Raw genomic sequence first — 14,099 nt, forward strand, 5'->3', positions numbered from 1 at the left:
GAAATTTATAATCTTCAATTTAGTTTCTTAGCTATAAATCTCATTATTTTCATATATATTATCCAAAATCATTAATATAAAACAAGTAGCACAATATTTAATTCTTGTTATTATTCTTGTTATTGTTTAAACTTCTTTTGAGTTTTGGCTTTTTTAGATCAACCAGGACTGACAAAAGACTGTGGTACTGACATATTGGTGTTGTCAGTGAGTAATAACTTTGATATATCTATGTATACATATGTGTAAACATATATATACTATAAACCAAAAAAGTACTACTCTTGCCATATTACTTAAAAATATGTCTATTTAGTTTTTGCTCTCTTAATCTTTGGATAATTATCTAACTACAATTTGGTCTGTACCTTCAGCCACCATCAAGAAGGGTTAGTCAAAGAAATTATGACCAAAATATAAGGAGACAAACTTTAGGGCTATCTGGACAACTTTATCAGAGCTCACAGTCCAGTTATCAGTTTAATATAATATCAATTCTCCATCCTCCTTTCCAACATATGATTTGTAGTTTGTTATCAGAGATATTAAGAAAAGTCAATGGGGGCATTAGTGGTGGGAATATTGCATTGGTGAAGGGGGATGTCTTTTTTATAACTAAAATCCAACTATAAACATGTTTGTAATCATGCTGCTTAATTGAAGATATAATTTAACAAAAAGTACATTTAATGGGGGGCATGAAGAGAAGATATTTAAATGCAGCCAATCAGAAGGTAACCTTAAAGTATAAAGTAAGCCATACTAGTATTCTATTCTATTTTTGTCATACTGTCCTTTATCTCAAGAACTAAATTATTTTATCCTTTTTTTGTTTTGTTTTGTTTTGTTTTATTGGACCACACCCAGTGATGCTCAGGGGTTACTCCTGGCTACGCGCTGAGAAATTGCTCCTGACTTGAGGGACCATAAGGGAATCCGTGGGGGAGGGGAATGTCAAACCACAGTCAGTCCAGACTAGCACATGCAAAGCAGATGCCTTACGCCCTGAAAAACTTCTCTAGCCCCATGTTTTATCTATTCTTTTCTATGTGCCTTTTTTGCTTGCTCTGTAACCTTGTTTATTTTAGTCTTGGTGTATGTTTGCTGTTTATTTACATTCTGATACCTAAACTGTAGTTTTCTAAGGGCCTATTCAGACCTTGACATTGGATTTTTATTTGGATAATTTCATATTGAAAATTAAATGTATATTTATATTTTCTAAATTAAATGTATTAATTCTAGTTCTAAGTTTTGTTTTGACTTATAAAATGGTATATTTTGCCACATTCTATTCTGGAGAAGACTTTATTATCTCTTTGTTTTCTTTTTTCATTACAATAACATTTCTTTAAGTAAATGTCTTTCCATAAAAAAACCTATTTTGCTTTACTAAAAATCATAGCATATTTTTACTACTCACTTCAATGAAATGAACTTATACTTTACACTGAGCAAATGAAAGATTTATTTACTTCAATAAGTAACAAATTCAAAAGTAGAGAAAAAGAAATAAACATGTATTACCACAAAAATGGGAATGGACAGTAGTTAAAACAAGAATAATTGTAACTTAAAATGCAACGAAATTAATGATAATAAATATTATTCCTATGATAAGTAATAGTACTATCTATTAAATACCTTAGTCAATATTTATCACTGAAATGCCATGAAAAATTTGTCTGTAAATTTATGAAATACCCTATTATCACATTCATATGGAGTACATGTTCTTCCTTGTGCTTTCTCTATTCATCTTCCATGGGTCTCATTTTCACATTCATATATTTTGATAGATTACAGTATAATTTCTCTATTAAGATGCAGTAGGTTTTGCTATCAGTTGGACTGTTATTATGTGCCTCTATTACCTTACATTTAGCATAAAGTATCATAATAATAACTTTACTAAGATATCATACATCTCAAAATGCATATTTATGTAAATCTTAAGCAATTATTAAATTTAGTTTTAGTTTTCATGTCAAAAATATTTTATATTGGGGGCCGGAGAGATAGCATGGAGGTAAGGCGTTTGCCTCTCATGCAGAAGGTCATCGGTTCGAATCCCGGCGTCCCATATGGTCCCCCATGCTTGCCAGGAGCGACTTCTGAGCCTGGAGCCAGGAGTAACCCCTGAGCACTGCCGGGTGAGACCCAAAAACCAAAAAAAAAAAAAAAAAATATTTTATATTTCCAATTATATTTTTGGTATAGCACTATTGGTGAAGAATACCATAAAAAAACAAAATAATATTGCCCCAAATTTTGCTTGGTACATATATCAAATCAATTCTTATCAGATAAAAAATTCAATATTATTAAGATGTTGTTTGAAGCATTAAAAAAATCTCAGGGTAAATATCAAATCGAGGATCCTATATATATTTTCAATCAGATTTTTACAACATTCCTTGTTTCAGTTTTTATAATATCTAAACTATATTAGAGTGAAAAGATCATGAAGAAAATAAAAGTATTTTATTATTTTTACAACAAATGTTAGGTCTCTTCAAGAAATCTTTCTTATATTTATAAATTGTTGTATTCTGAATTTTCTTTTATTCAATTCAAAAATAATATTCCATAGACTTCTAAATACAGTGGTTGTTTTGGATTCTAGATAAAAAAAATTTGAAATTGCATTTATAGTTATATGCTTGAAAAAAACAAATAAAATAATTCTGTTTATGGTTCCATATTTTAAATTACTGAGACTATATCAATTACTTACCACAATAAAATTTATTTATTAATTGAGTCATAACAGGTTTGATATATATTTGATAAAAACATAAATTATAAGCATTAAAATTGTAAACAAACAATTTGGAATAAAACACACTGAATTACCAGTTTGAGGTAGAATATCACTTTATTTTTAATTGTAATTCATTTGCACAACTTTCAGAAAAATTTAGTCAGTGTCCAGTATTTAAGGTTATAGACAGCTGAGAGTAAGAGAATCAAAGAACAAGAGGAAAAATTTATCTAAAGAAGATTAGATTAACACAGCATAAGAGAAGCATTGGTGACAGTGAGATACAAAGAAAGAAATGAACTGAGATGATCCTTAGCAGCCAGATCCACAGGGTTGTCTATAACATGAAGACTGGCAGGGCACAGATGTCAAGTAGGAAGGGCGGCAGAAGCCAGAGACAGAGGTCAGAGCAGGGAAGCCACTGACTCCACAAGCCAAGGGTCTGCAGCTGCTGGATCCACAGCCCACTGTGTAGAAGCTTCCAGATCCATAGCCAAGGGAGCAGCTGCTGCTGGGTCCACAGCCCAGAGACCCTGTGTAGGATGACTGGCAGGGACTGCAGAACATGGAAGGCCTGGGGCGGTAGCAGGAGGACTGGCAAGGTCTGCAGTGGGTGGAGGGTCTTGGGCCATAGCAGGATGATTGGCAGGTGATGGGCACCACACAGGGTGTCTGGCACCTGATGGGCTCACAGATGGTCTCCCCACAGCCCGGGTAGAGAGAGGATCCCAGTTGGTAGGTGGTGGGAGAGCAGACTTCGGTGGTGTAGACCAGGTTACTGGGGTAAGAGGAGCCACAGGAAGTTCCAGAGTAGCACAGGGCACTCCCAAGAGAGCTGGAGGAGAAGTTTCTGGAACAGCAGTTGCTGGACATTTTGTCAGGAGATGAGATCAGCTGAGTTAGAGTGAATTGATCCTGAGGTTTAATGCCATCTCCTGGATTGGAGTCTTTTTATAGTCTCAAAAGTGGGTGTGGCTTTCTTTGTGGTAATCACATTACCAGCAGTAGGAATATCTCATTTGCATCTGTGTAACTCAATAAAGTTTAATTGCAATAAATTAGTCCTCAGCATCATTGTTTTTCATAGGTAAATTCATTATGTTCTTTCACCACTAAGCTAATGACTCCAACAATGTCAGAAATCCAATGACTCTATACAATTGATGCCATATACTATATATATTTGCTGATTGGAAATTCTATATACTATTTCTTGGCCAAGTGGATATTTTGTATACTATTTCTTGGACAAGGATCACTAAGCCTTTGTAAAATGTTGTCTTATTCATGCTATTAGTTGATACTAATGGCAGACCAGGGCATTAGCTACATTCTTTTTTCTTCTTTCTTCTCAAAAGACACTTTAGTCATCAATGTGGTCTTTTTTTCTAAAATTTGATTTTTCTTCAATTTGCCAATTTTACTTCATGTGTTACTTGCAACTTAGATATTGGCAAAATGGGAAAATGTTGTTATTAATGAATTATAATAGTGATATATGTCTCTACATAGGCTTATTTGATAGGTAGCAATATATAATCTTAATAAATCTAGTTGTTTAAAAGTAAATGGATATGAAACACTACACTGTAATACAATTTCTATAGATTATGTTTTGTATAAAAATGTCCACCCAACAATAGTGTATATGCTCTAGTCATGAAGATAAAATAATATAGAGAAATTTTTCCTTGCCCTGATTCACGTTTGATCCTTGAACATCATGGAATTTAATTCTAAAACTGAAACAAAAGATGTGTCTATACTGTGTAGTAGAACTATAATAAATGTGTACAATGAACATTTCCATGCTTTTGATCCTAGATTTTATCCCCCAAATTATACAACACAGTGTTTTATTAAAATTCACATTTATAATCTGTTAAAATGAGTTGATATATTGTATATGGGAGTTTTTTATAGGTTGGTTATATGAAAATATTGTATCATTTGACAGAAGGGAGATGAACATCTGACCTTCAGGGATCCTTAGGAGAATAAGAATCAAATATGCTTACCCTTTTTAGCATATTTCATAATAAAATTAATATTATCTTATTTTGTTTTGTTTTTGTGTCACACCTAATGGTGGTGATGTGATGCTCAGGGCTTACTCCTGACTCTGTACTCAGAATCATTCCTGGCTGTCTTGTGGAAGCATTTACAATACTGAGGATTAAACCCTGGCCAACTTTGTACAAGGCAAATTCCCTACCCACTATACCTAGCTGCAGTCCCATAATTGTATTCTTGAAGATAGAGGAGAAAATAAATAACAGTTTTCCTAAACTTTTAATTCAAATTAAATTAGGTTTATCATCAATACACTACATAATATTTTTTTTTTTGGTTTTTGGGCCACACCCGGTAACGCTCAGGGGTTACTCCTGGCTATGTGCTCAGAAGTTGCTCCTGGCTTGGGGGACCATATGGGACACCGGGGGATCGAACCGCGGTCCGTCCAAGGCTAGCGCAGGCAAGGCAGGCACCTTACCTTTAGCGCCACCGCCCGGGCCATAATATTTTATAGGTACATTGCTTAATTTTTACTTATATTTAAAATTTGTCCAGAGATCATTCTTTTCTAGAAGAGCTCCTGTCTGGTAATGTATGGACATCCTTTTTAGCAGATAATTTTATATAAAACATGTAATTACATATAATTTTCACCATTGTAAAATTTATAATTCTCCTAATTTATTTTAAAATTCTTTGCAATGTAATATACATACTATTTAGAGATATTTCCCTGGTAGTGTAACTAGAATAAAATGAATCCCCCCAAAAAGTGAAGAGTTTTCTTTAGTTGAAAAGACTAGTCAAAGTGTACATGGTATTCTAGGAAGGAATCAAGAGAAATACAGTGTTTATAACCATTTCAAGTACTGTTTAAAAACCTAGAAATGAAACATCTTCCAGCTTCTTTGTAAGACTATATTAATTAAAACTTTACAATACTGGAAAAAATCTCTCAGAAAAAAAGTATTTGACTGATAGACCAGAGATAAACCTCAAATATGCATATTATGTTAATCTATAACAAAACCTATAAGAGTGAGAAGTGGAGTAAGGAAAATATCTTTAATAAGTGGGAGAGCAGCATAGCTCTATATCCAAAGTAGATGTAGACTCCACAATACTGAAAACATGAGATCTAAATGAAACTTGAATATGTTTTACAAGGTGGCAGGCAGGGTGTGGGGAGGCTGTTTGAGGGGTAGAGAATGATGTAGTATGGGAGCTCTGGTTATTGGAGGTAACACTGGTGGTGGTATTGGTATTGAAACTTTATATACCTAAAATTGACTATGTATTCTTAAAATTTAACTATGTATTTCTTTTGTAAAGCAATATATATGTATATATACACTAAATTGCTATCTAACATCATACACTAAGATTAATTCAAAATACATCAAAGATCTCATGAAAACATCAATATCAGACCTTCATCTATATAAAATATACTATGGAAAATATAGACTGATCCCTCTACAATTCTGAACACCTGACAAAGAATTACAAAACAAGGATATCTGGAGTGTACTATCTGAATAAAGTGAGTCAGAAGGAAAGGGTTAGTCATTCAATAGTCTCAATCATTTGTGGGAAATAAAAATAAAATATAGTATTCTGATAATAGAAAATAGAGACAAGGGACAGGAGGACCAGTACATGATAGGAAGCTTGCTACAAGAGCTGTGAGTTCAGTAAGGGTAGTGAAGGGTCTACTATGGCAATGATAATAGAAGCTGGTCACTGGAACAAAAACTGAGAACAGAAAGTAAATAAAGTAATATGTTGCTACAGCTTTACTAATAGTGCAAACCACAATGTCTAAAAGGGCAAAATGTGGAAACAAAGGGACAGACTGAGGCCAGAGACAGAAAAGTGTCTGCCACATGTATAAAAAATTTTCATGACTTAGTTTTTCCTAAGAGCTGTATAATATTTCATTGTGGAGTACTGCAATTGGGGCAAATAAGCAACCACTATTAGAACAGATCACTCTGAACAGTAACTTTGTGTTAAAAAAAGATAAAGTGATATGCACAGTACCCTTGATTAACACTAGTGCAAAGCACAGGTGTCTAAAAGGAGAAAAATGGTGTGTGTGGGTGGTAAAATGCTGGCTCCAGAGACAGGCACTGGGAGAGGGTTGGTGGGAACCTGGTGGAAGGAAATTTTTATGGTTGAATGGTGTTATACATTGCAAGAATGAACTAAATCATGAATAACTTAGTAATCACAGTGTTTAAATAAAGGAACACAAAGGTCTGCCAAGACATAGGCAGAGCAGGGCAGGAGGGAAACTGGAAGCATTGGTGGCAGGAAATATACACTGGTGAAGGGCATTTTATATTGTACATTGTATGACTGTAACGCAATCAAGAACAACTTTGTAACTGAAAAAACAAACTACTGCACTAAGAAATTAATAATTTTTCTTTATAGAGAAATAAATTGTCCTTAAAGAAACATCTCTATGACTAGAAGAAATATTACTAAGTCATACATAGAATATCAGATTTTAATATTTAAAGTGCTTACATTGCTTAACAATAAAAAGCCCAACATCTGCATCAAAAAATGAGGAAAGATGAATTGACGCTTTTTCAAAGAAGAGATGGCCAAATATATAAAAATGTTTCATCACTATAGTTTTCAAAATGCCAATTGAAACAACAATAGAAAAATCTAATGTTGGGAGGGAGATACACAAATTCACTATTGCTATATGCCTGAAATACAACTATTAAGGACTTGTAATTCACAACGGTCTCAAAAAATTAAAAGAAAGAAAGTAAAGAAAAAGAAATCAGAGTGATAGGGCCATGGTAGGGCATTTGCCTTTCATGTGGCTGATCCAGGACAAACCTTAGTTTGATCCCTGGTGTCTCATATGGTCCCCCAAGCCAGGAGTGATTTCTGAGCACATAGCCAGGAGTAACCCCTGAGTGTCACCAGATGTGGTCCACAAAAACAAAAATCACCCCCCCAACAAAAAGAAAATAAAATCCTAATTCATACTCTTGGTAGCATCATTATCTGACTCAGCCTTTCTGAAAAATGATGTAGACTTCTTAAAATATTTAGAATTAAACATTTCCATTTACTATAAATTCCCTTGTCTCTAACCCAATAAATATAAATCATTAATACACAAATATATATATGCATACTTATGTACACACAACATTATTCACGATAGCCAAGGGCTGAAAACCAACCAAGCACCCAACAAACAATGAGTGAATAATTAATGCGGTATTTCTACATAACACTTGGAAGATTAACTGATGAGAAAATATGAAATATTGTAGTTTACAGTATCCTGGATAAAAGCAGAGGACATTATTCGAGTCAGATGAGTTAGAATGAAGCAGACCAATTATAGATGATCTCACTTATTTATGGATTATAAAGAAACAAAATAAAGGAAGAACAAATAAACCCTGAGCTAATGGGAACAAACTTTTAGATACATTTATCAGGACAGTAAACAGAGAATGCTGAATGGGACAGGTATGCAAGCCAGGACTGTGGGGCTGCAGATGGTAGTTATTGACATTGTGTGATGGGGTGGAGCAGAACCATCTATAAAACAGAATGGGCAAAGTGCTTTAAACCACATTATCTCCATAACAATTATCTGAGGCCACAGACATAGCACAGCAGTTGAGGATCTTGCCATGTAAGGCCAATCCTGCCTTGATCCTAGGCACCACCATTAGGTCATCCCTGAGCACAGAGCAAGGAGCAAGCCTTGAGACCAGCTGGATACCTCCAAACAAAACCCAAATAAATAAATAAATAAATAAATAAATAAATAAATAAATAAATAAATAAATAAATAAAAAACCCAAAACCCAACATGTTATTAATTTTCTTAAATATGAGAATGCAGAAAGGTGAAGTTGAAATTATGTACCATGCAAAAAGAAAGCAAAAAATTTAACCTTGCCTTATTTACCTCAACATTGCTAATTAACTAGAAATAAAATAAGATATTTAAAAATTATTATCCTGCCAAAATCTTGAGTGCCTACTAATAACACAAAAGTAAATTTGCAAAGGTTGAAATAAATCCAATATCCCTTTCATAGACGTGGAGCCACATTTACAATAGACATTTACTATGGCTAATGGAAGTCACAAATGAAAATGAACATATATATGTATATATGTATATATATATACACTCCAACATCATAGGGTTTTGAGATAATACTGCATTAAATATAATAATATACACTTTCAGTTTGCTAATGTAAATTAATACTTTAATTTTTCTCTATCCAGTGAATTAATATTATAAATTTTAATGTCTTCTGTTGTTTGTTTAGGAGCTACATCCAGCACTGCTCAGGGCTTATTACTGGTGGTGCTTTGTGGACCATATGGGATACCAAAGATCAAACCCAGGTTGGCCATGTACAATGCAAGCACCCTTTCCACTGAACTATAACTCTGGCTGCTTTAATGCATCTTTATGTCCCAATTCACATATTGCTATGTTTGGATAGTAATATACTACATTAAGATACGATATTAAGATTCTATATTAAGATACTATATTAAGTTTATGTTAATATATATCACATATATTTGTATGTGTTGTTTTTAGAAAAATATTCTTAAAAATTACATTGGCTAATTATATTTGGTCTTCATCTAGTTTTATTTGTTTTATGATAAAAATACTTTTGATCATATCTTATTTTTATGTAGCTTAATTATGAAGAAGTAGTTATAATTTTTCAAAAAGTTTGTTACCAGAAACTAGCAATATTTCTCTACATTTAGAAATAGGATTCAATCTGTTGTTTTCCTCAAAATATGATGATGCAATTTTCCCTTTCTGGTTGCTTAACTGACCAATGTTATTTTTATAGTAAATTGAACTATTTTTTCTTTCATTTATTCATCTTGGATTGTCAATAATTATAGTTTTTTGTTGATTAAATGAAAAATTATATATCTGAGATAACAAGTTCTACATTATAGATTTAGGATTGAGAATACAACTATGTTAGACCTTGCTATTTGGTGTCCAGGCAAAGTTATTTATTGATACACGATCATTATCCTATGTTTTTTCTTATTTCATGTAAAATGAAGCCACATAACCACAAATATAACTATTTCATTTGGAGTTTATGACTAAACTATTAACTATATGATCTGATGCATTAGTGGCAGATGGTGACAAAAAAACTAAGTGGATATTATTTAGAATGACAAACCTTAACATTGAATTGCAAAATTCAGAGCATCAAATGGTGGGAGGAAGGATGAAGAGGCAAATAGAAATTACATAAAATCATTTGTAAACAGTATAGTAGAGGACATATAGTGATAGTAAGGAGCAGTAATAATTGTAAATCAACATTGACAATACTTTAAACTTTGAAACCTAACGTATAATTAAATAAAAACTTTAAAAATATAGCAGAAGAAGGGAAATTGCTTCCAATTCATCATGCTCTAGTGTGATTTTTAGTGTCTTGGAAATTTTCATTGGCTATTCTGACCTTCAATTTATGTCTCCCAACTGATAATTCTCAAGTATTCTCAGATACATATATATATATATATATATATATATATATATATGATGGTGATGCTCAGAGGTTACTCCTGGCTATGAGCTCAGGAATCACTCCTAGCTTGAAAGACCATATGGAACTCTGGGGATCAAACCGAAGTCCCTCCTAGATTAGCCACATGCAACAAACCTATGTTTTACTCCCTAAACATATAAAATCCCTTGAGCACTTTCAAAAGTTGTTTCAGAGCACAGAGCCAAAGAAAAGCTCTGAGCATGGTCAGATGTGATCCAAAAGCCAAAATGCAAAAAATTAAAACAAATTCAAAACCACCAACTACCAACTAGTTTGACACTGAAAATCTATAGATATATATTATAAGACAAGTAATTAGTAAATAATTAATTTTGTTGATTTTTATACCTGAATTTATAGTAGCATCTCTTTGATCTATCATCAACTCTGACATTAGTTAATTACAACAGGAATCAATGAGATGGGTATTAGAATAAATAAAGTCAACGAAATGATAAAATGTGTAGAAACAATTCAAGAAGAAAATACAAACAAAATTGATTTTAGAGCAGAATTATACTTTATTTTTTATCTAATAATTGGGATATAAGGTATTCAGATAAAATGAGCCAGTGATCTGTAATTGAGGTCACAGACAGCTGAGAACAATACTGTAAGAGTAATTCAATCCAGACATGATGAGATTAACACAATATGAGAGGAGAAGCATTGGAGACAGTAGAATATAAAGTGAGAAATGAACTTAGATGATCCTTAGCAGCCAGATCCGCAGGGTGGTCTATTACATGAAGACTGGCAGGAAAGAGAAGTCAGGTAGGAAGGGCGGCAGAAGCCAGAGACAGAATTCAGAGCAGGGAAGCCACTGACTCCACAAGCCAGGGGTTTGCAGCTGCTGGATCCACAGCCCACTGAGTAGCAGCTTCCAGAACCATAGCCCAGGGAGCATCTGCTGCTGGGTCCACAGCACAGAGACCCTGTGTAGGATGACTGGCAGGGACTGCAGAACATGGAAGGCCTGGGGCGGTAGCAGGAGGACTGGCAAGGGCTGCAGTGAGTGAAGGGTCTTGGGCCATAGCAAGATGATTGGCAGGTGATGGGCACCACACAGGGTGTCTGGCACCTGATGGGCTCACAGATGGTCTCCCCACAGCCCGTGTAGAGAGAGGATCCCAGTTGGTAGGTGGTGGGAGAGCAGACTTCGGTGGTGTAGACCAGGTTACTGGGGTAAGAGGAGCCACAGGAAGTTCCAGAGTAGCACAGGGCACTCCCAAGAGAGCTGGAGGAGAAGTTTCTGGAGCAGCAGTTGCTGGACATTTTGTCAGGAGATGAGATCAGTTGAGTTAGAGTGAATTGATCCTGAGGTTTAATGCCACCTCCTGGACTGGAGTCATTTTATACTCTCAAAAGTGGGTGTGGTAGTCAACATAGTCACATGACAAACTCTAGCATCTCCTCATTTCCATCTGTGCATAATATTTTCTTTAGTTGTATGCTGTTAATCCCTAACATCATTCTCTTCGATTGTAAATTCATTCCGCAGTTTGACCATTAATTCAATGACTCTGACAAGTTAGAGATGCTATGATATAACTTTGATTCATCTATTCACTGCTGGTCACACTTACCTTTTCTTAATCAGGAACACCATACTTGTCAATATTCTGGAATTTATATGTTTAGCAATGGTGGTGTTTAAAAAAAGACCTTTTTATACACATTCAATAGAGAGACAGGTCGATGCTCCATCCCTAAATTTGTCTTATTTCCAAAAACATATTTTCTATGAACTATATCATAATTTATAAAATTAATAGTCTGATAAAATGAGATAAATAGATAAGTTAAATAGAAAAATGAATTATATTTAAGGGCAAAACAAAATCAGGACATGAAACTATATAGAAAGTGAGCATTAAAATCTAATTTAAAAATCCATAGTATAAAAAATATTACAGTGTGACTACATATTTTAGGACTCATAAGTCACAAAGACTGAGAACATTATATTTTTGACTTACTCAGCCATACTTTTAACTAGAATTTGACAGAAAAATAAATCTTGTATAGTTAGGTTTACAATGTTCTCCCCTATCCTGAGCATGTACAAATCACTAGCCCTTAAACTATCTGACATGTCAACTATCTTATTCACACTGCTAGTTATTTTTATTTATATAATTTATAATGATGCTAGTGTAGATAGTATAAAAGTTATAGAAGAATTGCATAAGTTATGTAAAGAGTAAGTTTTATGGCAGATATTAGAGCATCTTTGGAATTAGACTCCTAAAAGAATTTGAACTTGTCATATTCATTCTCCCTGAAATAGTTGTCTAAGTGACAATTGTATTCCAAGACTTTGAGATATAATGGTGGCTCTATTATTTTACTCTCTGTATCCCCATTTCAAAAAGTAGATGAACTCAGTATTAATATATTTCATGTATTTTGCATGCATGTTCATTCTTTGTCATCTGTGTTTAGGTGTCTAGAGCCATCCTCTCCTAGAACAACACCAATCAGGCAATTCCTCCTCTGTGACTTTACCTTTTAACTTTTTTGGGGTACTATTTAGTTCTCCATTTTAAAGCACATATTTTCCCACCATCATGTCATTGAGATTACACTTTTACCTAAAAATATCTGCTTTTTTCAAACCATGTTCAGTGTTTGGATCACTTAAGTTACGAACATTAAAGGCTTTTCATTAGTTTATTTAATTATGTAAGTGGTAGAGTTGGTATTGCAGGAGGGAATAAATAATCTGTCGTATAAAGACTTCTTACTCTCTTTAATCTAGGAAATTAGATTCATACTTTCAGTTAACATTTCTTTTTTATAAACACATGTATATGTAATTCTTTTTTACATTCCCTTTATCTTTTATAGTCTTAATTATTTGTTTCATAAAAATTACCGTTTTTACCTAATTATTTTCACTCTGGTTCTTTTATTTATTTTTTTTATTATTGCTAATTAATAGAACTTCAATGGACAGAAGTATGAAACTTCCTTTATATTTATGAAGCTTGAGGTTTTTGCCCTTTATAAATTGTGAAATAAATTGTTCCTGTTTGGAATATTATTTATCTTGGGACGTCTATCTATATTGAGTTTAAATCAGTCCATGATACTGTCTTGATCTCAATGACTTCTTGAGAGTAACTTTTTAGTCAGTATATATAGTATATAAACATATATAAAACAAGCTTGCTTTAAGACTAATAATGCAAATACCCAAGACATTTTTATTTTAAAATATTTTATTCAAGTTTCTGACTAAATGAAGTCAAGATATTCAAGTCTGAAACTTGAATAAAATATTTTAAAATGTCAAATGCATAAAATTTAATATTTAATTTAATTTTTAAGACCTATCTCTATAACATTCATAAATAAGAGTATTGGAGCGAAAATGCATCAGTAGATGTAATTTTTTGTCACTTTTATAACCGTATTTTAATTAGCTACAAACAAAATTGCTTATAATTTATATGAAATTACATTTATTTTTTATTTTGTGTACAACCTAATTATATAGCCTCTAATCTTATTTTTCTTCTTTACAAATGTAAATATAAATAAATCTACTTAAGTTCATAAGGATCAATTTAGATATAAGGAAATATAGTAATGAGAAAAAAAATAGTTTCTAATGAGATTTTACTTAAAAAAGAGTATTTATTAAAATACTGATCTTTCGGGGCCGGCGGTGGCGCTGGAGGTAAGGTGCCTGCCTTACCTGCGCT

The 14,099-nt window shown here is 33.1% G+C and overlaps 2 protein-coding genes across 2 annotated transcripts; both read right to left on the reverse strand.

Moving 5' to 3' along the window:
• Nucleotides 1-3,076: 3,076 nt before the first annotated feature.
• Nucleotides 3,077-3,637, reverse strand: LOC126025813 (keratin-associated protein 13-1-like). The gene is made up of 2 exons (XM_049785577.1): nucleotides 3,444-3,637; nucleotides 3,077-3,368 (listed from the first exon to the last, which is right to left on the reverse strand). Exons 1-2 carry the CDS (start codon nucleotides 3,635-3,637, stop codon nucleotides 3,077-3,079), a joined length of 486 nt encoding a protein of 161 aa, XP_049641534.1.
• Nucleotides 3,638-11,103: 7,466 nt separating this feature from the next.
• Nucleotides 11,104-11,664, reverse strand: LOC126025815 (keratin-associated protein 13-1-like). Its single transcript, XM_049785578.1, has 2 exons — nucleotides 11,471-11,664; nucleotides 11,104-11,395 (listed from the first exon to the last, which is right to left on the reverse strand). Exons 1-2 carry the CDS (start codon nucleotides 11,662-11,664, stop codon nucleotides 11,104-11,106), a joined length of 486 nt encoding a protein of 161 aa, XP_049641535.1.
• Nucleotides 11,665-14,099: the final 2,435 nt, after the last annotated feature.

This window comes from Suncus etruscus, chromosome 13 (assembly GCF_024139225.1).
Source record: "Suncus etruscus isolate mSunEtr1 chromosome 13, mSunEtr1.pri.cur, whole genome shotgun sequence".
Taxonomy (NCBI): domain Eukaryota; kingdom Metazoa; phylum Chordata; class Mammalia; order Eulipotyphla; family Soricidae; genus Suncus; species Suncus etruscus.